Source organism: Phyllostomus hastatus, unplaced genomic scaffold (assembly GCF_019186645.2).
Source record: "Phyllostomus hastatus isolate PE091 unplaced genomic scaffold, TTU_PhHast_1.1 phas_contig_80, whole genome shotgun sequence".
Taxonomy (NCBI): domain Eukaryota; kingdom Metazoa; phylum Chordata; class Mammalia; order Chiroptera; family Phyllostomidae; genus Phyllostomus; species Phyllostomus hastatus.
The window spans coordinates 43,481,341-43,506,891 of NW_025333960.1; the positions used below are offsets into that span (position 1 = coordinate 43,481,341).

Here is a 25,551-nt window from a genome sequence, read left to right on the forward strand (position 1 = left end):
AAAACCATCCCCAGGTTCACACACAAGGAACCTGAGTGGCACCTTTGGGTCAAAGCAGGGTTATCCTGAAAGAGAAAGTTCAGATCCTTCAGGTTTTTTTCATTGAGACAGAATTCACATGTCATAAAATTCACCATTTTAAAGTGTACAATTAAGTGGTTTTTAGTATATTCACAAGGTTATACAACATTCATTGGTTTTTGCAAAAAGTAAAGAAATACATATGTGGAATCTATAAATTTATATTGAAATCCACTTATGTAATATCCTAAAAATATTTTTAAGGAGATCAGTAGTTCTTATTTTGAACATAATAGAATGGGTGGACTACAACTTGAGCTCATTACAAAAGGACTTACACTGGTAATTAACTCAAGAGGTGGAGGACTGAAACTCACTGAAAACAGCTTTGAAGAGTTCTACTTGAAAAATAACTTCTAGGAGCGTCAGTTAATATGAGGTCATTAAGGGACTGATGGCAAAGGACGCTGAGTTTCCAAGAGATACCTAGAGCAGCTGTACTCAAACAAAGGAATATACTGTCTGAAATTCATTATCTCCTTCACATCTGGGTTCGCGCTAGCTGACTACACACCTTTAAAATTGTGGAAATTGTCACCCAAACTGTTTTCCATAGGTTTAATTATTTTGCTAAACTAGTCCACAGAAGTCAGACTTCAGGACATATAAATTAGGGAAATAAACCTTAATTATCAACAGAAACATGGGTGTCCAAAATAAATCTTGCCAAAGCCATGCCATGGGCAGCTATCTCACCAAATCTCCCTTCACTGTAAGCGTGAACGCCAGGCCCCGCCCATCTCTGAAGGTCTACCTATCATACTTGGACACATTTGAAGGCACTAACTTATAATATGATGAACCTACTACAATACTGAAGGGGCTATTCTCATCAGCAAGTCTATTTGCTCACACAGTTAGCTTTCTTCTGGTACTTTCTAGCAATCTTTAACCAATCAATATCTAAATACTTGGCTTAAATGAACCAAAAGAAGAAAAGGAGCAGTACTGTTAGCTGATAATAACTTGTTACCTTCATTAAAGATAAATTCCTTTATTTAATATTTAATAAACCTACTTCTGCTTATGAAGTAAATGACATTTTTTGACAAAATACTAAATAGTTCTAGTGTGTCTTTCCCATATCCTATCCTCTCTTCCTTTCTTCATTTGTTAAACAAGCGCTATCCGAGTCACTATCAGCACTGCCTAGACAAACATAGTAACAGCCTCCTTCACTGGTCCCAGGTGCCACTTCTGCACCGCCACCACACACTGTCCACACAGTAGCTGAGGACTCACACTGCTCCCCACACAGTCCACAAACAGCATTCCGTACCATTCCTTAAGCTGCCTCGCCAAACCCTGTGGTTAGGTTCGTCTGCTTCCTTGAACTCACCTACCTCCCCTCTCCCACTCACTAAACTGTTGCCTCTGTGGCCTGCCTCCTACCTGCCCTCATATGCTGAATGTACCACGCTTTAGGGATTTTGCACTGGCTATTCCCTCCGCACGAAATGCTTCTCTCTCTGGTTTTTGTATAGTTGACTCCTTGTCATTCAGATCATGGCCTAAAAATCAACCCCTCAAAGAAGAGGTTCCCAATCACTCAGCCTAAAATAGCCACCCTGTCAACCTCAATAATCCTCATTTAATTCACTGTGTAGCATTTCACATTTAAATTGTGTATCAGTTTGTCACCTCACTAGAATATAAGTTCCACGAATATAGAAACTTGCTCTAGCATATTCACAGAATATGAAATAATGCTTAAGCAAGCACATAGAATGTGCCAAAAAAATTCTGTGAAATAAGTGATGAATGTCTCTTACACAGTAGGTCTCGTGTTATGTAGCCCTTACCCTTCCATAGTCTCATTTTCTGTCTTAAACTTATAGGTGCCACATACGTGGAAAATACTGTCATGTAGTCTGCAATATCCATTTCAAAATTATTAAGCGTACAGTCATCTGTATTACCTGCCTCCAGATTATAAATATAAGAGAAATAATCCCTAGACTCGTTCCACCTACTACTATTTAACGTGAAGTCATGCTTGTAGGTCTGTGGCCAGCATTTTCCTCTGAGTCACACAGCCAGCCCGACAGAAGCATCCCACGGGAAAAGAATCGTGTCTACAGATGGTGCTTTTGGCAAAGTCACTGTCAATTATAGTTTGTAATAGCAATCCAGCAGAGGTACACATACCTCCTTTCTAAAAACTCAGGACCAGCCCTGGCCAACGTGGCTCAGTTGGTTGGGTGCCATCCTGAAAAGCAGAAGGCTGTGGGTTCGATTCCCAGTCAGGGCACATACCTAGGTTGCAGGTTTGGTCCCATGTTGGAACACATAGGAAAAACAACTGATTGATGCTTCTCACTTCGACGTTTCTCTCCCTCCCTTTCCCTCTCTCTAAAAATCAATAAGCATGTCCTTGGGTGAGGATAAAAAATTCAAAAATGTTTTAAAAGTCAGGACCATAAAAACATTTTTTAAAGCCAGGACCACAGTTATTGTAACTGTTTACTCTGCTTCTCTAGCACTTATCAAAATTAATCCTATCATACCTCAAATTCATGTCGTGGTAATAACCAAGCAGCCAAGTAAGTCTGTCAGACCACACACTGTCATCCACCACTCATTCCAGAGTATCCTGCCATATACCCACCCACAGGGGCGGTCAAACTTTTCTGACCTCAACTAAAAGTAGAGATGAAGTTTACATTATGACTCAGTACACACAAGTATGTAACACAAGTTGCTTAAAATACTCCCCCTTACCAAATGTGATGTGCAATTTTCTAATCCTCTTGTATTTCATTTTTTAAAAATTCTAGTCATGAACAATTACACTAATTTAATGATCTGAAGAATCCTCTTCTATTTCATTTTTTAAAAATTCTAGTCATGAACAATTGCACTGATTTAATGATCTGAAGTTTGAAAACCTCAATCCTTAACACTGTACATTCTTGAAAATGACTGATCAGCAGGCTCTCCTATATTCTCAATGTTTTCTCTAAACATTCCAGTCCCTGGACTTATTGAGACTTGGCTGCCCCTTGAAGACAGTATCTCCCCTAAACTTCTCTCAAATGAAGGGTCTTCCTTTCTCTCTCTCAGCACTACATCTAAGGGCCAGGAAGTACAATAGGATAGATTTTTTCCTTTCTCCCTATTTTTCTCAAATCATTTGTCCATTTTTGTTCCTTCAAAACCTCTGGCTCCTTTGAAGCTCTTAGGATCTGGCTATACTACTCTCTGCCCCTCCTCTCTGCTTTCTCCTTCATTCATTGAAGATTTTCATTTGTTTCTTGTCTTCCTCTCCACCCCAACTCTTGTTCTGGTTCTTAGAGGCCTCAATACCCATGTGGGTAACTCATCCAACACCTTGAGTCCTTTGACCTATTCTTCTACCCAACCTCACCCACCTGACACTATAGTCACAGGCTTGTCAACCTAGCAACTGCATCATCTCCCATTATCTCAATCAAGTGTCCAGTGCTGCAATTGCCACTTCCTGTCCTTGCAACTCACTTAGCACTGCGCACTGAAATGTTTGGCCCCATCAGTATCTCCTATCCATTGGCTGTCTGGTTTTTTTCACCGTTCCGTAACTCCTTTCACACTCCTCCTTACCCAGTAGAGATCCACAGTCCGTCACCATCATCGTTACACTGCAAATGTGCTTAGCCTTCCTGACCTCTGACTTTCCCACTCGTGCTAGAGACCCCACGCTTCTTACCCTTTCTGAAGCCTTTAAAATGGAGAGCAACCAAACCAGCATCCCTTCCATCTACCGTTTAGTAATTCTCCTCCCTACCCAAGAAAATTTACTGAAAGAATTGTTCATGCTGACCAATTTCACCCCTTGTTCACTTTCAACCCAATCCGATCCGGCACCTGTTCTCATTGAAACTATTATTATCAAGGTTATTAACTCATGTTGCCAAACTCAGTGGCAGTCTCTGTGTTCCCCAGTTCAATCTTTCAGCAGCAATCAATGTAAGTGATCACTTCCCTTTGAAGTTTTCCTCTCCCACGTCTCGCTTAGCTTAGCCATTCTTTTGCAATACACTTTGCTGATTCCTTCTACTCTCACCAAATTCTCATTACTGGATTTTCTCAGTGCTTGGTTCTGGATGCTTTCCCGTATCTGTATAATCTCCTCCACTTCTATTACTTGGAATACTACCTATGTATCATCTCCACTTACATATGAAATAAGCACCTCAAACTATGTATATTCAATGCTGAGTTGATTTTATCCACCTATGTAAATTCTTTCCTACAGGAATCTCAGTATAGGGCAACCCGAACCATCTACAAACTAAGGGCTCACACTCGAGTCTTTTCTATCATCTTCCATACCCAATTCATTAGCAAATCCTGTCAATTCTAGATTCAAACACACCTAGAACCTGTCCACTTCTCCCCACACGTGTCTAGGCCACCACTGCTCCTCACTGGACTACTCTAATAGCTACTTGGCTCCTCACTTCCACTTGTGTCAAGTTCACTTCAAATTCATAGAAACCTGTACTCAACAGTGGCCCTCGCTTCAGGGAGATGCCAGTAATCCTTTGTGAGCACTTCAAGGCCGAGGAATGATTTATCACCTATGATCTATTCACTCCCATTCTCCAGGCCCAACAATCTCCAACAGACACAGACCAGAAGACACTGTTCATAAAGGGTTTAAGGCACAGATGAAAAGAGCACCAGCATTTCCGGGGAAGAATCTAAGAATGTTGGTGGGAGGAACAAAGTCTCTGTTTTCAGTTCAGATGGAAAGATTCTAGCAGAGCAGAAGACAAGGGGTAGTTCTTACCACACTCTGCTCCACCAGGAGCGGGTCATCAGAATGACTTGACCACAGGCCTCTTTAGTGATGGTGAATTGACCAGGGGGTCCCTAGGACATAAGTAAGTCAGCCCGCTAAGGTCCTAACTACTTCAGTAACTGAAAAATTCCTTACCAGTTAAAAAAAGACCAAATTTGAGCCACAGAAAGAAGCTGGTCCCTCACATCTTTTGCCAAGGCCTTGCTTGCTCTCCTGCTTCTAAAACAGTAGTTATTAACTCTTCAGATACATGTCCTTTGAGAATTTGATGAGTAGACTCTCTCCTTAGAAAAATGCACAACAGAACATACTGCACACAGTTCAAAGACTCCCAGAGGACCTCTTGGACTCTCAGGTTGGACACTTCCCTGTCTCTATTACTTTCTTCCACGCTGGCCTTTTTCAACCTTTAAAGGAAGTAATACTGTTCCCTGACTGTGCTTTCTCTTCTGAGTATTGTCCTCTACCCTCCACATCTTTCAAGCTTCATTAGAGTATTCTGAACATTTTTATGGGAGGGGGCAAAAATGCACATATGTGTACATGTTTCTTAATGCACAGAAACTTTGGAAGGACATATAAAAACTGGTTAATAACAGTTTCCTCTAGGAAGAGGACTAAGCCCGAGAGACTGAAGAGAAAGATATTTTTCACTGAATATGTGTATTTTCCTTTCACGATGTATACAAACTAATCTAATAATAAATCAATTTTTAAACTTTTAAAAGCACAAGCTATATTTTACTTCTGATTTCTCATTTCCCAGAAACTTTCTGACTTTATAAATGACTTCTGGTCCTTCCAACCCTCAAAACTGGTATTTAAAGGTCACCAGATGCCTTCTAAGTTGGAAATCCAACGGATACTACAAAATCCTCATCCATCTTGATCTCTCCCCAGCATTTAACAAAAATCACCTTTCCTAGGCTTTTAGATCCCCATATTCTCTTGTTTCTCCTACCACCTTTCTGGAAGTTCCTTCTTACTTTCCCTAAGACTGACTTATTCATTCTTTTTTTTTTTTTTTAACAGTGTGACAAGACAACTTCTCTTCTGTTTACCCCAATGTTGGGTTACCTCAATACACTGTGGCAAACCACTACAACAGGAGTTTTCCAAGTATGACCTGGGAGTCCCAGAGATCCACAAGACCTGCTCAGAGGTCCAAGACAAAACAAAGTATTGTAACTCAATCTTCCTCACACCACCCCCAAACTTGCTCATCTCCCCCTACTTCCTATTCACCCTTGCCCCACAGTACTCAAGCCAGAACTGTAGCAGGCCTCAAGTCCCTCCCCACGCTCACGGGGTACTCATGTGCACTGATTCTCCCAACTGAGTCTCACACCTTTCCGTACCTCCCGTTACAGCACTGAGTCAGGCCATCGTTGTTTTTCTAGACTGCATCAGCCCAAACTGCTCTACCTCCAGTCTCCCCTTTCCCCAACCCATTCCTCACGAGCACCCATTCTATACCCAACACCCAAGCTGGTCCCCACCGTCGGAGTAGCCGCTTGTTTCTCAAACTGCACAGACACTGTCCCCATGACACAGCGACTCCCTGCAATCATTTGTGTTCAGTGCGCTGGTGAAGACAACCAAAACGAGCACCCGCTAGATCATCTGCTTGAATACCGAGGGCACAGCCACACAGAATTCAAGGTGTGCGTAGGTTCACAGCAGCATGTGACCATAAACCAAGGTAATGCATGACAAATGAGTTACGACAGTGTAATTACTTCAAGAGAACATGATGCTCTTTATTTCAGAGTGTATCAAATTTATGTAAAGAGAGAAATGTGGTGAAAGAACTGAGTCTTTCCAGATACCAATAGCACTAACAAGCCAAGCTAAAAAAATAACTAGCTCCATACCATATTCATATTGTAAGAACTTGTAAAATATACCATAAGTTATATTAATATTGGGGAACTTGAATTTTATTAGTTTTGTAGCTTTGATATTAAATAAGCTTTAAATTTTAAGCTTTAAATATTTTGGTGATGTAGTTAAGAGCTAGAAGCACAAGGAATTGAGTTTAATGTTTATACATCTGAAACATTAAAATAAAAGAATTTTCTAGCAACAAAACCAAGTTCCTTAAGTTCCTTAAACATATCTTGCACTGATAATCACTATACTGTTCTTTATCCAATCCTAGTATTCTCCAATTAAAAAGAAACTTACATTTTAAGAAACTTCCATCTTAAAATGTTCAGAATCGTATCTCTGAAACTTGAAACATCTCTTTGAAGAACAAAAGGTTGCACAAGTGCCTAACTAATACGTAGCTTTGGAAGCATAAGTTTTGTTATCATGTGTACATACTGAGGGACAGGCTCTAGAACTGTGCGGTCCAACATGGTAGCCACCAGGAATAAAAATCCAGTAATTCAGTCACACTAGCCACATTTCACGTATTCAACAGCCACACGTGGCTGGTGAGCACCACACTCCCATCAGCAAAGAAATGACTATTGGACTCTGTTGCTCTGTAACTTCCCCCTTCAAGTGAGCTCTGAGAAAGCCACTCCAGACTTCAACTATCAACTTGATGGTGACAACTTCCAAACCTTTCTCTAGTCTCTCTCCATTAACCTAACGGAGTAGCTTCAGTGCTCTACTTAACATCGCAACTCTGCTTTATCGGCTGGACAGGTGGAGCTTCTGACTGGAATAACTATGGCAGCAGCAAGAAAATCAGAAAGGTACAATGTCTACAAGAATGGAACAGATTTTCAAGCCAGGTTAATACTGAGATGGGAGAGAACAGGTGCTTCAATAGCCTCACTAAATATTAACCAGAAGACAATTCCCATACCACTGTACCCACTCATCCTAAAACAATTAAGACCACTTTGCAAAGATCTTCAGAAAGTATCTTTCCAACCATATCTGAATATACTGTTCACCCAGTAAATTCACCTTTGATATGGAAGATATATTAAAATCAGTTTATAATCCATCATTATAAACTACAATTTAGCCTCTTTCAAAGTTTATTTTATTAACTACATTTCTAATTCTTTGAAGGTAAGAGTTAAAAAAAACCCTCAAAACACAATTAATAAAGTACTTTAGCCAGGTTTACAACCACATAGCAAAACACTGCCTCAGATTCCTGTTATCAGTTCAAGCCTCCCAGCTTTCTCTATACTGATTATTAAAACAATAATAATAATAGTTATTATTAATTACTCACAAATACATTTCCTACCTTACAGAGATATTTTATGTCGGTGTTACGCTAAAAGAGAACTTATATTAAAAAATGCAAAATTCCATTTTCTGACTGCCTAATGAAGATAAAAGCAGATGCAAAATAAGACTATGCCCCCCCAAATTCAGATAGATACCTTTAGAAAACAATGACAATGAGAAGCATTTCCAAAAAAAAATGTACAGTATATTAATTTATTCAATAAACATCCATGGCCACTATAAACTTCTGAAATGAAGTGGATATTTAATCAAACAAACACGAAGCAAACATTTATTAAGTACCTACCGTGTTCTGGGCTTTGGGCAGTACACACAGAAACAACAACAACAACAAAGACACGGTCCCTGCCCTCGCGGAGCTCACAGTCTACTGAGGCTGACGAACGACCACAAACACAACGGACAAGCACCAAGGAGGCGTTACGAAGAAGGGACTGGATCTGCCTGGAGAATGCAGGGCAGGCTTCCTGGGGATGGAGACAATGGAGCGGTGCCTTGGATGAGAAGGAGTCCCAGATGAGGGGAGGGGGAAGCGCATTCCAAGCAGAGGAAACAGCACATGCGCAAGCAGAATCTTGAAAGCACATGCCATGGTGCAGGATGATGCAGTCCAGCGCAGCTAGAGCGTAAAGGTGCACACAAACTAAAGAGACGAATTAGGTTTCGGTTTTTAGTGAACTCATAACTATCAGGAAGTTTATCTTCACATTACACTTAGTGTAACTTAACTGTGAGTCTGGCAACAATAGGGTAGTTTGAAAGCATTCCAATCATTTCACAAATATGTGAGTCCCTTCCATAGACACCCAGCACTGTGGTTATTTTTAAAAGGCAGTTTTAAACAAATCTTAATTTCCCTCTGTATATGTAAGAAGCAAAATAAACCTAGAATAGTTTTCTCAAGCTGATATCACACAGCTCTGACTACACACACTCAAGGTCCTAACTTTTGCTAACACGAGCTCCCTGAATTCCAGTCACCGTCTCATATGTTTCTTAACATCTATCAACCTAGAGTAACACTGTTACGCATGTCGGAGGCAATCCCAGACTTCCCTTCCCACCCTGCCTTTCTAAACAAGGTACCTGCCAATGTCCCATGGAAACCTATGCAAAGTAGCCAATGCTACTGAGGAAACAGTGCATTCTAACCTCCATAACAATTTTGGGAATTCAACCACTGTAAACAAACGAGGAAGCTGAATAAAGAGAAATGTGAAGCAGAGACCCCATACCCTGCAGGAAAGGTGAAAGGATAAGGAGAACAGCTTGGGGCAGAAAGTTTCCCACGCAGGCCACCAGGCAATGCTGCTCACTGAGGTAGCTTGGTGCTTTAGGAGGTGCAACAGGGAAAGGAAGGGAACAAACATGGGTCAAATACTAGACTAGACGTTTTCATATAAATTCCTATTTATGCCAAGGGAAAGAGTTTATGAGCTTAATGAGAACTCAGAGGCCAGCAGAGGTTAAGGAGGTTGCCCAGGACCGCATGAGCTAGTCAGGGGCAGAGTCAGAGAGAGCATCACACTCTTCCTGCCAGGACCCAAAGCCCTTCCCCTCTAGTGCCTCCAGGCTCTGAAAGGGAATCCACACTCCCAAGTGGCAGGCAGGGTTACAGCATTCGTGTCCCTAGAAAGAGAAGCCCTTCCTCTTCCCTTCACTGTTGCAGAGTCAGTGTGAGCCAGTAGTGCTGGCAACACACACACCAATGAGATTTATAGGAAAACTGAGAAAAATGGTTGTAAGATTAGTTGCCCTTGGGCGTGGGGGTGGGAGTGGGGGTGGCGGGCGGGGAAGGGATGTTAAAGGTGCCTTGTAAAGATACCAAGTACATTAATACAACTACGTTAGTATTATAATTCAAATGCTACTAGTTTGAGTTCCTATAATAAGCCATCAACTAAGCAGCTCAATAAAAATAACAGCTACTAGAAAAGTCTCCTATCCCAGTATTAGTTAGGATTAGAAGATTATCCACGAAAGTGATTATCCTCCACGTGGTCACAAGTCAAAATAAAAACTCCCCTTTCTCAAATCCTAATCCTGAAAATGAGTAGGTAACTATAAACTATATGGGAAGAATATTTGCCACATTAAAATGTTGCCTCTTTTTGGGCAAGAGGAACTATTTTAAAGAAAAAAAAAAAAGGACACAATTAACATCAACAAAGAAATCTTTTGTGAACAGTCCCAATGGGCCAAAAGTGTGGTGTCTGTTGACCTAGACAGATGCTGGAACGGTGTTCTCAATGGTGCACAATTTACTTAGGCTCCCCTCTGTACGTACTGCCGACTACCAGAAAATTAATCAGATTTGTAAGTCAAAATGCTTACTTAGCAGGGGGAAGAATGAAAAACAAACTGGAATTCAGACAACCAAACTCCAGTGTTATACTTAAAACATAAGGTACTTTTTGGGGAGCATTTGAAATAGCATACAGATGTTGTAAGTAAATCAACCAACCTTGTTCTGATTGAGAGGATCATTCCGCAGTCTCTGTTTGTTCTTCTGTAATTTACTAGGCATCATCTTTCCAGTTCTGAAGTCAAAACTGCTGAGGTCAACAGTATTTCCCAGGTACCTTGCCAACTGAGGTTTGCTTCTGAACTTCTTACCACTTGGACTAGAAGAAAGATAATGTAAATTGTACAAGACAGCAATATTTACCCTATACTCTACATAAACCTTTTCTTCATGCTGTCCTCCCTGGTCCCAATCGTTACACATCACAGTTTTACGTGTTTATATTTTTGTGACAAGGTGCAGCCAAGAGGGGGGGCCCCAAATAGGGATTTGTACTGGGGTCCAGAACTCAAGGTGTCCAGGAACTATTAGAGAAATATACAGGATGTCCTCACTTCCCCTGCACAAGGCTAGGCTGGGGGATAGGACGCAGGGAGCAGGGCCACTGGGAGCTATGCTGAATAGCAACAGCTTTGCAACTAACCTGGCATGGTCATTTAACATATCTATAACCTTTAACAGGTTTCATAGATACGTTAAATGGCTGTGGCCATGCTTTGAGCCAGGGGAATGGAAGTGACTTCCACCCATGAAGTAACTGGGAGGCAGCTCCCGCTGGTTACAGTGCCTGTGTGAGAGCTTGGAGAAGATTGGCTCCACACCATGAGATCACGCCTGCCCAGACATACTATGGCAGCCCAGTAAAGCTAGAACACAGGAATTTGGGCAGGTGTAACTGATTGTAGGAGGAGTTAGAAATGGGGCCCCAACTTCCCCCAGAGGAAGACTGGCGTAGGGATTTAAAATCCAAGCAGGGCAGCCATGGGGGAAAGGGGGGATGGGACCACTCGGCTTTGGCATCTTGTTGGGACCATGCAGCTTGGATGAAAGAGAGGACCATGCAGCTGTGGCAGGAGAATAGAGAACCACACAGCTTTGGCAGAGTGGGCACTCTGCGGCTTTGGGGTGCTCCCTTCTGCCACGTGGTTTAGGCAGCAGGAGAGACTTTGCCTGGAAGAAAAGGGGTGAAAGGACTCCTGCTGATGGGCCATGAGAAAGTGCCACATGACTTTGGATTAACTGGAGATCGTGGCAGCGACACAGCTGATGGTGCCGGGAACCTGAACCACGGACTTCCACTTCTTTTCCTGAGATACGGTACCCCAGACGAGGCAGAGGAGAGAAGGCAGGACTGTGTGCATCTGTGGGTATCCTAAAGGACCTCAGTGTCAGGACGGGCTGGGCAGGATAGAATGGCGCCTGGACCACCATCAGTCACGGCGGCTGAACTATAACCCGGAAGAGATGCTGCCGCCAACCCAGGATGCGAGGGGAACCACCAATGACAGGCGGCCTCTTTGTTCACCAAGGACGATCCCCAGCTCCCACAGAGAGCCAACCCAGAATCAAGCCCCACCACTTTTCCCCGCTCCGCGCGACTTCTCTGACCCCCCTTCTCTGGATCAGAGAACTTCGCCCGGGGGGAGCACAAGCCCCCAAAATAAAGCTCTATTCTGCCTAATTTTGTGGCTAATTAGCATTTATTCCTCGGCGGGGTCTAAGAAAACCGTCCATTTAGTATTTTAATGAAGACCTTAGGTCATTACTCTAGGTCTGTATAGCTTTTAAACAAATAATTCCTTTCCTTTTCACAAATCTCTGGCATTGAGAGGCATCTTTCCTCTGACAGCAGGCAAAGCGGACCTAGTACGGGGGAGGAATCCCTGGGGTAAAAAGGGAGGTCCTTTTGGTAACAGTATATCGTACGCCCCTCCTTTGGTCTGTTCTGTAACATTTTCAAAGAAATGTTGACGTTTTAAAGGAATGTAACTTCAGTATAAAGAGAGGTCACGTGTCATCTAATGCAACTCCACGAGGTGTACCTACCAGTGGGGCACGAAGCCCTCGTTACTACGGATTATCCCTCTGGTCACTCACTCGGCAACCACTCACAGAATCCCAACAGGAATTTACCTCCTGTACAAAATACCGTCAAAGCTGGAAAATTACAAAAGTGCTAGATTTATATAGAATCTAAACAGACACTGGTCTGTTTTACTTTTTTTTTTTTTCCTGTGTGGCATTGCCCCAAAGTCTTATCTAAATTTTCTGAGCCAAATGTGTAGAATAAACTAACTGTTAAAATCAGGGGGATACATAACCAGGAGGGAACTGTGAGAATTCTAGAATACCTCTCAAAGAAACCAACATGTTATATTTATAACTTAACCTTGTACCAACTGACTACTATAAAAGAAAAATAATTCAACAGGAAGACAAAAGGGAAAGAGCTGCAAAACTAAGCAATAAAATATTGCCCTGGAACAGCAAAACTTCTGTCTGGGTCAAATCCAAACCAACACACCCCTCTTTGTCAAACTCTGGTATTTTGCCACCACCGACTTCAAGACAACGGAAGATCAAATCAACATTCTTTTTCCATAATCACATGATGTAAGTATTCCTGAAACACAATTCAAAGTATAGAATTCAGCCTGGAGATGAAGATAACCAGTAACAAGCAGATTTAACAAACTAGAACAAAGCAGACAACAAAAACACAGCAGAGGAAAGGACAAAAGATTACGTATAAGCAAACCTCAACTCCCATTCTAACCCCGATTTCAATACATGCTCAGTTTCATAAAATAAAATAGCCTGTAACGCTCAATTCTGTCCAAACTTGAATCATCTCTGCCCACCACACACTCTCACCCTCAAGCCTGATCTTCTTGCATGGCCCTCTGCTGCAGCAGCACTGCCCATGAGCACCCGATCCCCAAGCTAGAGAGCACAGCCCAATGTTTCAGCACCCCCATCCCTCAGCCACACATCCAGTCCAAGTTCTAAATGTCCAGACTCCTCAATGCTGACAAAACAGCTTCACCTCCTTAGTAACACATCAAAACCCTTCAATCCGGTGAGATTTTTTTTTTCTAATCTCTTTTCCCACTAGCCTTGGAAACAACGTCACCAAAATATGCCACATCCCTCTGACTTCCAGCCGTATCTTTCCAGATGGAAGGATGAGCTGAGCAATCCTACCTGTCATAAGCCCAGCTAAAATGTCACCTCTACTATGAAGTTGTCTGCGATTCTCCAATCCTAGTTAGAAATAATTCTCCTGTCCCTGCAATTCTACTTCTTTACAACAATTCCTAGCCATTCTCTTGATGAGTCAAACAAGCAGAAGTCACAATGCCACTTTTGAAAACCCTCAAACATGATTTATATAGGCCAGCACAAAACAAAGTAACTTTCTGAAAGCAAAAACTTTTATCAGTTGAACAGTAAAGAATATAGTTTTCATTTCCAGACACACTGAAATGGCCAATTCTTTGCTTAGTTAAAAGTTACATTGCATGGAATTTAAATAATTGAACTAGAAAATATTTTCATGATTCTATTATACTATATAAGAAATAAAATATTACTGAGATCCAAATTAATTTTAAAAGTTGGTAAAGATTTCTCTATACTATGTCACTTATATAACTACAATCAATTCTCATTTAGCTAAAATAGCTATATATGTCTTATAATTAGATATTCCAGTTACTGGTTTAAAAGATTCTGACAAAATGTTTAGTGTCCCTCAGTAGGGGGGGGGAAAAAATCTCTCCACAAAATAAAATAAAAATTCTCAATCCCTCAAATAAGACCTCTGTAGTGCAATAAAAAGCTGAGTTCCAGAGTGGACTTTGTTTTCACAGACTAATGTTCCAAAAGATGAACATATTAGGGTAGCAACTTCTACCAAAAAGATAAGCACTATTATTCTTAGGCTGCAGCTTAGAAGCAACCAGAATGTCATTTCTGAAAGAACCAATTGACTTCATTTTACAAATTAACCCTGCAATAGGAAGTTCCTTACATAACAGGTGAAATGCCAGTTATGTACTGCAAAGGAAAACATACTTAAGCCTCACTAAAACATTCTTCTATAGAACAAAACTCATCAGAGATCTATCAATTTTAGTTACCCTTCCCCCAAATTAAGGAAATCGAAATACTTAAGTGTCCAGTTGCCAGGAGAAGCCAACTCACCCTCTCTGGCAGCATCTCTGCTCCACAGGGAGCTGAGACCTGCCCCTCTCTGACTGGTGGTTCTTTCAAGTGCGAGGGATGCGAAGGCACCTCCTGCAAGAACAGCTGCTGCTCCTGCTGCCCCAGGAGTGCACGAAATGCGCCCAGGACTGCGAGTGCAAAGGTGGAGAGGGGGCAGAGGCTGAACCTCAGAAGTGCAGCTGCTGCCAATGAGAGGAGGGCCTGCCCCACCGTGAACTTCGAGTGAGTAGTGCTGGGTGGCCCAGTGCCACCTCTCCCTGTGCGGAGGGCTCGGCTGTGTCTCCCTGACCCCTGCTCACTGCTGGCAGTGACAACAGATCCTATGAATGGCATAAAGAAACAACTCATGAAAAGTGATGGCATAGTTTATGATCTAGATTAGCAATTTAGTATGGCTTAAACCATTTCCTATGTTTAGTGATTTTGAAAATCAAATAGGAAGTGGTATCATAAGAAAGGCCTGACATACTCTACTGATAAACTAAATGAACAATGAAGGAAAATGGTAGAAATCAAGTTTTAACTATTAGCACATCAAAAGAAAAATGGACCCTGTCCAGGTGGCTCAGTTGGTTGGAGCATCATTCCCATGTGGTCCCATACACCATAAGGCTGCAGGTTCAGTTCCTGGTCAGGGCACATGCCTAGGTTGCAGATTCAATCCCTGGTCGGGGCACATACAGAAGGCAACCAACTGATGTTTCTCTCTCACACTGGTGTTTCTTCTCTCTTCTCTCACTCTCTCCCTCTCCCCTCGCTCCCTTCCCCCCCCCTCCCTCCCTTTCTCTCTCTCTAAAATCAATGAACATATCCTCAGAAGAGTTTTTAAAAAATAAGGTGGAATACCAACTAGTGCTCAGTCAGATATAATTGATACCAAACCCCCACCTCCTGTCATAAAGACGGACTTCTGCGAGGCACATAACTGAACAGCTATAGGTACTGGCCACACACTCAGTGGCCTTCAGAACAGTGGTATGCGGCACTCACTTCTCCGTACGGCTACAGCTGGTGCTTGGTGTTTTAAGACAAGTTAGCGTGGCTGCCCCAGTGCATTTTCAGATCACGGACCTTCTCTGCAGCAAACGAAGGCAATCATACAGAAAAGACTAGGCCCCAAGGGAAGAGTTCAGCAGGCCTTCTGCCCATCACATAGAGACCATCTGCACAGCAGCAAAATGACCTCGGAAGTGGCCGAGAAAGTGAATGCTAGATGAACAGAAAAAGTAATTTAAGCCCTGGTCTTACCCTGCCTGACAAAATTATCACGTGTCTGCATTCTAAGATGGCTGCTGTAGGTCCCAGTCTCAGACACACCAGGACTTAATATGACTAAAAGCACATTAAGGGAAATTGCTTTAAAAAATAAAAACTCTGGTACACTAGTGAACAATATTAGTCATTTTCAGTTTTCTCTGTCCAGAGTAACTGCTTCTAATCCCAGTAATAAAATACTAATATTTCACTTTCACCCACAAAAAACATTCCCTACTAACCACCCCCAATACATGCCAATCCTGAACCAACTTGCGATCTCACCTCTAGCTTCAACCCACTGAGTACCCTGAAGAAAAGCAATAATCAAGTGGAAATCAAAAACATGAGTTATATTTTTCCAGTGCACGTAAGAACATTTCCTCATTTCACCTTCGTCTTCGCTTGCTTTCATTTTGATTAAACTTTTAAAAGCACTTCTTAAACCAAACCTATCTCAGAGGTTTCTAGCTTTCAATAATCAGGAAAAATTTTATTTGGCATACGGCTTTTAAAAAAACAAAACTAATTGAGATACCAGTGATACTTAAATTATGGTCACCTTAATTTAATGGTATTCACATTTTGCCACTCTGTAAACTCACCTGTAATCATAATTACCTGAACTACACAGCCATGACATGCTGTGCCACTCTATGACACAAAAATTAACTCTAATGAAGACCCGTCGTTTGCATATGAAACTGCATTCTACAGACAGAACAGATCTTTTCATGTTATTTTGGTATGGCAAATCATGACATTTAGTCAAACCATCATGAGGGGACCAGAAGTCTGAGCAAACACAAGTATACAGCTTCGAAATGTTTACAACAGGATGAATCGTGGGGGGTGGGAGTAAACGGAGTGGAGCAGTGTGAACTTGGCCCATGAGTGGCAAGCAGCACTTACAGCAAGTAGCCATAAGGCTACTGAGCATGCTCAGAGGTGAACCCCTCTCCAACACGTCAGGATAGGTATTTCGTGAGGAATAATAAAAACCTCCACACTGAAAATGCTGTAAGCTACAGCACTGGAAAAGTAAGAAAATATCAACTTTCTGTCTTTTCCTACCTGCTTAAATGTTAAAGTTTACCAGTTACACGAGTAAAGTACTGAAAGAAAAAGACTTCTCTAACATTAAATAATAATTGTCTCCAGAAATCAGATTTTAGCTGGGACTAAAAATCTGAAATTAAAGCTATCTTTTTGGACTTAGGCACTGCAATAATGCAGTTTATAAGAAATACATATTTGGTCATCTCATATGGAACATGTCGTTCCCATCCACTCCTGGCTCACCGTTCCCAAACCCCTTGAATTTCCTAAGTGATAAAAGCAACAATGGTGTCTCTTGCTTTGTTAAGGAGGTAACTTTTGGATCTCACTCAAGGGTAGTGCCTGGTGGCCAACAGGAGCCAACCACCTGGTTACGGACGTGAACCTGCAGTCCCACCCCCTTGATTTCCAGACAGGTGGGGGGAGAGGCTCTAGGTTGAAATAATTGCCAGTGGGCAAAGACTTAGTCAAGCATGACTATGTAATGGGCCTTCACAAATACCCAAAAGGACAGCTTGTCAGCTTTTTTTGGGAGAGCAACCACAATGGGGAACCAGAATGCTTCCACATGCCCCAAGCTCCAGGACAGAAGTGCTTTCCTTCAGGACCTCGCCCTACGTGTCTTTTTATCTGGTTGTTGACTTGTATCCTGTAATATCCTTTGTAATACATCAGTGATGTCGTAAATAAATGGGTCTGACTGAGTGCTGTGAACAATGCTAAAAAATTAACAGACTCCGAGGAGGTTGTGGGAACATCTTACTTATAGATGGTCACCGGTTCGAGTAACAACCTGGGCTTAAGCCTAGCATCTGACTGGCAGCGTGAGTGCAGGGCAGTCTTGGGGGACTGAACCCTGAACCTCTGGAACTCATCTCCAAGTAATACAGTGTCAGAATTGAGATGAATTCTCAGACACGCTGCTGGTGTCTGAGGTTTGTCTGTTTGTGTGGGGAAGCTGCCACATACACATAAGAATTAGGTCTGAGAATCATTTTAAGGTACACAGCATATAATCAGAAAACTGGTCCTAGCTGGTGTGGCTCAGTGGATTGAGTGCTGACCTGAAAACTGAAGGATCGCGGGTTGGGCTCCCAGTCTAGGGCACATGCCTGGGTTACAGGCCAGGTCCCCAGTGGGGGCGTGCATGAGAGGCAACCACACACTGATGTTTGTTTCCCTCTCTTTTTCCCACCCTTCCCCTTTCTATAAATAAATGAATAAATAAAATATTTGTAAAAAATAAAGAAAACTGCCACACCAATTAATTCAAAGACTATATATAAAACACTGCTTCAAAACTACATGACATACATGCAGAGAAATCCATCTAAAAGTCAGCTCTCTGCTCCCCATTCTTTAACTCCTTTCCTGCCAATCTTTAAATGCAGACCTCTCCTGAAATGAACCATCCTGAGCCCTTCTTTAGTTTGTTCCTGGAAATTTTATCTACTCTTACTTATATCATCCATCTCTGATCAGTTATTAAATCCAGTACCTTCATAATCACCTTTGAATCCATCCTTCCTTTACTTCGCGGTTACCTGTATCATTCTTTTTTTAATCATGGTCTAAATCACCATGATAGGCTAACTGATTTTCTTTTTTTTTTTTAAGGTTTTATTTATTTATTTTTAGAGAGGGGAAAGGAGGGAGAAAGAGAGAGAGAGAAACATCAATGTGTGATTGCCTCTCATGTGGCCCCCACTGGGGACCTGGCCCACAGCCCAAGCATGTGCCCTGACTGGGAATCGAACCTGCAATGCTTTGGTTCGCAGCCTGCACTCAATCCACTGAGCTACACTAGCCAGGGTGCTAACTGATTTTCTATTTGCTAGTCTCTTTGCACTCTAAAGTCTACAGGCTGCTCTTCCTAAAAAAATCACTATAATCACTGATCAGATGATTAAAGCCCACAATGGACTTTAACTCTTCAGCAAAAGGGAGCCAACTATCTTACCCTGCATTTGAGATCCTTTTTAATCTCGCCTCCTCTTAACCGCTCAACCCCACTTTCTACTCCTCCTACCCAGTGATGTTTGCTCCAACCCTATTTATGCACTCTACTTTCAACAGGCTGAATGGTTTCCCTCTTCAGCCCTTTGCAAACCATGTCGTTTACCTGGTCCATAATACATGACTTCACCCCAACCTCAAAGACACCAGAAATACCAATCCACCTTGTACCTCTTCCGTAAGCCATAAGAAAACCATATGGACTTCTGGCCAAGATGGAGGCATAAGTGGACGCACCGTACCTCCACACACAACCAAGATTAGAACAACGATTTAGAGGCAGAATAACACCCAGAACTGACAGAAAATTTATCTGAATGGAAGTCGGACAGCCAAGAAGTTAAAATAGACTGGTTCATCCAGACCGGTGTGGGGGGCGGAGAGCAGCAACCGGGCGCGGGGCGCGGCATGCAGAGAACAGGGAGAACTGGGCGCACAGGGCAACCGGGAGCACGTAAGACATCTGGGGTGCACAAGATCGCAGTGGGTGGACCCTGAGTTCACAGGTGGCAGCTGGCAGACCCAGTGAGGCAGCAATTGTGGAGCAGGGCAGAGGGCGCAACCCAGGATACCAGAGAAGGGACTGAGATCCCACGGAGAACGGAGCTACCGCCATTGTTCCCTCTCGACCCTGCCCTCACATACAACGTCACAATCTAGCGACTGGGGTGCCCGGCCCTGGTGAACACCTAAGGCTCCGCCCCTCACCGTAACAGGAGCGACCAGACCCCCCCCCCCAAAAAAAAAGAGAGAGCGAGAGAGAGAGAGAGAGAGATAGAGAGAGAGAGAGAGGGTGATGGCTCAAATAGAAGAACAAATCAGTGCCCCAGAACTCATCCTTTTGAGCAACCAAGAAATAGCTAACCTATCAGATGCACAGTTCAAAACACTGGTGATCAGGAAGCTCACAGAATTGGTTGATTTTGGTCGCACATTAGATGAAAAAAATGCAGGTTACCATAAAAGAAATGAAGGAAAATGCACAGGGAGCCAATAGTGATGGGAAGGAAACTGTGACTCAAAACAATAGAGTGGACCAGAAGGAAGAAAGAAACAACCAAACAGGAAAGAATGGAGAAATAAGAATTCAAAAAAAAACGAGAAGCTTAGGAACCTCCAGGACATCTTTAAACGTTCCAACATCCAAATTATAGGGGTACCAGAAGGGGAAGAGGTAGAGCAACAGATTGAAAAAGTATTTGAACAAATAATAAAGGAGAACTTCCCCAATCTGGCAAAGGAAATAGACTTCCAAGAAGTCGAGGAAGCTCAGAGAGTCCCAAAGAAGTTGAACCCAAGAAGAAACACACCAAGGCACATCATAATTACATTAGCCAAGGTAAAAATGAAGGAGAGAATCCTAGAAGCAGCAAGAGATAAGGGCACAGTAACCTACAAAGGAGTTCCCATCAGACTGTCAGGTGATTTCTCAAAAGAGACCTTACAGGCAAGAAGGGGGCTGGAAAGAAGTATTCCAAGTCATGAAAGACAAGGACCTATATCCCAGATTACTCTATCCAGCAAAGCTTTCATTTAGAATAGAAGGGCAGATAAAGTGCTTCTCAGATAAGGTCAAGTTAAAGGAATTCATCATCATCAAGCCCTTATTTTATGAAATGTTAAAGGGACTTATCTAAGAAAAGAAGATTTAAAAAAAAAAACATGTATAGTAAAAGGACAGCAAACTCACAATTATTAACAACCACACCTAAAACAAAAACAAAAGCAAACTAAGCAAACAACTAGAACAGGAACAGAACCACAGAAATGGAGATCACATGGAGGGTTAGCAACAGGGGAGTGGGAGGAAAGGGGGATAAGGTACAGAGAATAAGTAGCATAGATTGTAGGTAGAAAATAGACAGGGGGAGTATAAGAATAATATGAGAAATGTAGAAACTAAAGAACTTATAAGTATGATCCATGGACATAAACTAAAGGGGGGGAAGTGGGTGGGAAAGGGTGTACAGGGTGGAGGGGAGTGAAGGGGGAAATGGGACAACTGTAATAGCATAATCAATAAAATATATTAAAAAAAAAAAACAACATTCGGCAATCACTGTATCAGGCAGATCACCATGAATCACCTGTGGGCATCTCTATATCCTAGTTTGAAATACTGAGTTCTGTATGGTTATAAAATTTCCACAAGTTTTAAATCATATCTTCACAAAGAGCATAACGAGGTTGGTATTTACACATGGAATACTACGATGTCAAATTCTCTTCAAAATAATGAAGACTAAATCAGGGGTAGTGAATTGGGGTATGGATCAAATAAGATGGACGATTGTTGAACTGGGTACCTGGTAGTTTTTTATATAATTCCCTCTTCTTTTGTATATTTGTTTGAAATTTCCTATAATATTTAAATATAAACATTAAAGTACACAACCTGAGTATTTCCCTTAAAATTGGAATGTTCTTTTTAAAAACATGAAGAGTTCAGGCAAGTAAATATGAGGATCAAAGAATTTCTTTAGCAGTTGGAGTGGAGGGGGTAAGAGGATAAGGAATTATTTTTAAAGTATTCATAGGGAAAAAATTATTTACAATTTGTCTATGAATAAAATGTAACAACATTCCCTTTTGCTTTAAAATAAATGTTTAAGGAATCACAACACAATTTTAAGCAGTATAAGAGACCTTAATATAACTCAAATTGTACCAATCATTTCCATTCCATAAACTAGACCTTATGTAAGAAAAATTACATATAAATAGTGTATTGCTGGTAGCAAGTTCTACTACCTCTACGGCATAGCTGTGACCAATAAACAAGATCTGAAAAGTGTATTAATATTCCAGACAAACAATAAATCCATGAAATTAAGAGCTGACGATTCATTTCTAATCCATCATGCAAGTCTGAAAAGGTCTCAAACATGGGAATAAAAGGTTATGCATTTTTTAGTCCCATCATAAAATCTTAAGTTTTTTGTTGTTGTTGTTTTAAGCCAGGATGATCCACTAAAAAAGTTAAAAAATGAATGAATATAGAATTCTACCTATCTCGACAACTGCTTCAAGGCACTCACTTTCTGAACGAGGAGAAACACTGTTATTTTGGTTCAACAGGGCTCTGGACACTGCTGTGGAAAAGTCAGGAATTAAATGTGTCTCGGAATTATTTCAAAATAAAATTAGGGAGGATGGATATTGATCACACAAGACTGGCTAGGAGCTGCTAATTGTTAAAACTGGTTGATTAGCACATGGTGTAGTCATTACACTTTCCTATCTACTTTTGCATATGTTTGAAATTTTCCATAATAAAAAACAGATAGCTAAACACACCCCCAAAAAAGACAGTATTTTTTTTTTTTAAAGAGGCTAGGGGCCTCCAAGATAGGCCTTTTGAGAACAATGCACATATCATTACATACATGTTAAAAAAGAATTTTAAGGACATTCACCTTTGCTTTAATCTATGGATTCTTCCAGTATAAAAAGAACAAGTAAAAAAAAAATATATATCAAGATACATTATTCAAAAATCATTAAAAGATGTTTTATTCCTCACATTTATAAATCATTGACAATTGTTCCTGAAAAATATTAAGTGCTCAATTTTAAAATCTAATTTTAAATTACATTTACTATTTACATCCACACACAGCTTATGTAATCAAATTTCCAAACAAATCGGTTTGAATTTATAAGACTAGGGAATCAAAAGATCCATAGAAATTATTCAAATTTCATTCTATTCCATACTTTTATTTTCCTTCCTTGGGAAGTTTTTGGGAGGTTTTTTGTTGTCTGGGTTTTTTTTTTTAAGTTCTGATGAAATTAAGTAAAATTTCATTTTGCAACTTGCTTAGCCATTTCTTAGTAGAAATGGCAAACAGCAGTAAAAGATCAATGAATAAGATCTGAAAAGTGTATTAATATTCCTAGACAAACAGTAAATCCACGAAATTAAGAGTTGATGATTTATTTCTAATTCATCATGCAAGTCTGAAAAGATCTCAAACACAGGAATAAAGGTTATGAATTTTTTAGTCCCATATAAAATCTTAAAAAATATATATATATAATATATATATATAATCTCCCTTCCTTTGCAAATTACCTTTTTCTGTTTCATTAATTAAAATCAAATTATGACTTTCTGTCCCACAAACGGAATTTTCAAAGCAATTTGAAAATATCATCTATCAATTTCTATTGGAGATTGGGTTCAGAATGTATGTGTATCAGTTTCTTTCGAGCTATGAATTTCCTCTACTGCAGGTATTGTGAGTGGGTGCTCTGGCAGGGAAGACTTTGCATGTCAGATTCTAGAACTCAGATGTAGGACAGGCAGCAATGCTGCACCCTAACAAAAACTCCTCCAGCACATCACGAAAAGATGTAATGGTACTGCCAACAGAGACTTTTCAGAGCACGATTCCCACCATACCTCGTCTTTTTACTATTTTTTTGGGGGGATCCAGGCTTCAGTCAGGTAGTATCATGGGAAAAAAAAGACTAAAAGCAACTCAAACTTTCAATTATGCAATAAATGCTTAATAAATATTGCATTTCTTTCCTTTCTCCAACTGAAGAGCTTTTTTTAAATTGGTGGGCAAGGTACATTTCAACTGTATCTCAACTGTGAAAGAAGCACATGAGCTTTTTGCAGGAACCATATAAACTTATCTCAATAAGCTACATTTAACCTGCAAGTTACAATTGATTTCTTCTACTTTCAGTAAACACTTTTAAAATGAGGACCTATAGCTTGCTCCTTAGGGAATGTGTTGCCTACCTAAATATCTAAGAAATAACAAGAGTCAACCTGGGTTAAACATATTTGAAAAAAGGGGTCGGGGAGAGGGAAGCAAACATTCCTAAACAAAATGTTCACTTCTATTACCCAGAATAAAACTGCTTTAATTAGTGGCAATTTACAACAATTTTTTCATTTTTTCCCCTCCAACATTAGAGCTAGAAGACTATATTTTGTCAGAAAGACTATCTGTTGGATATTAAATCCAAGTAGGATTTAAAATTTACCCTTTGTCAACTTTAAGATGCAAGTATAATAGTAAATAATTACATTATTTTAGTAGCACATCAAGCTCTATGAAGTGGATTAGGCACGAGGTGTTGCAATATTTGAAAATACCATTAGGGACTACGGAGGCTGCAGAACAGGATGGTTAAGAGTTCTGGAGTTAAACCACCTGCATCAGGGTTCTAACTATGCACTAACTAGCAGTACAACCTTAAGCATATTACTTAACTTTCCTATCCTAACTCCCCAGAGGTAAAATGGAGATAACTGTACCTATGTTTCATAGGGTTATAAGGATCTGACAAGATAATACACAAAAACCATTTAGCAAAACAGTACTAACAACTGCCAAAATTATGAGAGCTGTGACACTGAATACATGTAAAATTAAGGTGCATAAGACCCTATACTACATCCTATACTATGTAGTCAATAAAATTTTAATGTTGATTTCTCACTGTGTCTCTGCCCTATGAAAATCTTATTTATTTTTTTCACTATCTCTCTGATGAGCATCTTATTTGCTATAGACTAAATCTCTAATATTAAAAAAGGCTTTATCTCTAACAGTAAAAAAGAAAAAAGCTTTCTGTCCTTTTACAATACCATAATATTAATGATAAAAATTAGGAACTTAAAAATGTTTGGACTTAGTAAAATATCTCAATCTATTCCACCCTAGCACAACTACACAGGTAACGTAAAGCAATGGCTAAGAAGCTATTTAAGACTTCTTTTACAAAACTGTAACTGTTATATCAGTTGGAAAACAGTTATTTAGCAACTGTGTGTTCGGCACTGTACTTGAGGGAAGAAGACAGGTCTGTGACAAAGTCTCAGATTCCATGGAAATGAACATGAGAGTAATACAAGGGACACCAGGCTTAACCACACAGAGACGACCCAAAGAAAATTATTATGGGAAGACAGTTTATTAGAAGTCACAGATTTGAAGATTTTAACATTTAAGACTGTAGCAATGGGTCTCTCCCATGGTTTATTCAGCAAGTGTTTTCCAACAAAGACTACATGAGTCTATTTTTTAGGACAAAAAAAGGGAAGGAGGGGTTTTAAATTTTGACCTCAACGATTCAGAATTCATGCCCATACTAGTCTTCAGAAATAGATGGGATTTTTAAAATAATTTTCACTATACATTTTAAAAAACTTATTTATGTTCAGCCCACAAAACTTGAGTTACTGAATTGTTTTTCTTAATTGGTCCTTAAATATATCTAAAGCTTCAAGAGCTGTATGTAATGATTTTAGTGTTCTGGGATTGACGTCTTACAACACTGAAGTAAAGGTACCATCACACTCACTTTACAGACAGAAAAATAAACTACCACACTGGGAAGGGTAAGTGACATGCTCGAGTTTGCACCACTGGTCAGGGCAGAGTGAGAATACTGACCCCAGATCTCTTAGCTCCTGTGCTCTACTGCCTTCTAGAGACGTCTACTTTTATCTATATCTCTTGATTTTATGGACCTTAATTATACTGCATCGGAGTCCTCCTCTTTCCAAATCAAAGTGAAATCCTTTTATTCTCTCTTCATGTACCTGGCTCCCTATGATTATTTTAATTGTCCTCTAGTCCCA

At 40.6% G+C, this 25,551-nt stretch overlaps 1 protein-coding gene and 1 pseudogene across 2 annotated transcripts in view; one reads left to right on the plus strand and one right to left on the minus strand.

Annotated features, from left to right (window-relative positions):
- MBD2 (methyl-CpG binding domain protein 2) overlaps positions 1-25,551 on the minus strand; it is a 66,864-nt gene that overhangs the window by 37,383 nt on the left and 3,930 nt on the right. For both annotated transcript variants that reach the window (XM_045850000.1, XM_045849999.1), the window contains exon 2: positions 10,551-10,710. In XM_045850000.1, coding sequence (XP_045705956.1) covers positions 10,551-10,710 — 160 coding nt within the window. The remainder of the gene's footprint in view (positions 1-10,550; positions 10,711-25,551) is intronic.
- LOC123826304 lies at positions 13,417-14,810 on the plus strand (annotated as a pseudogene).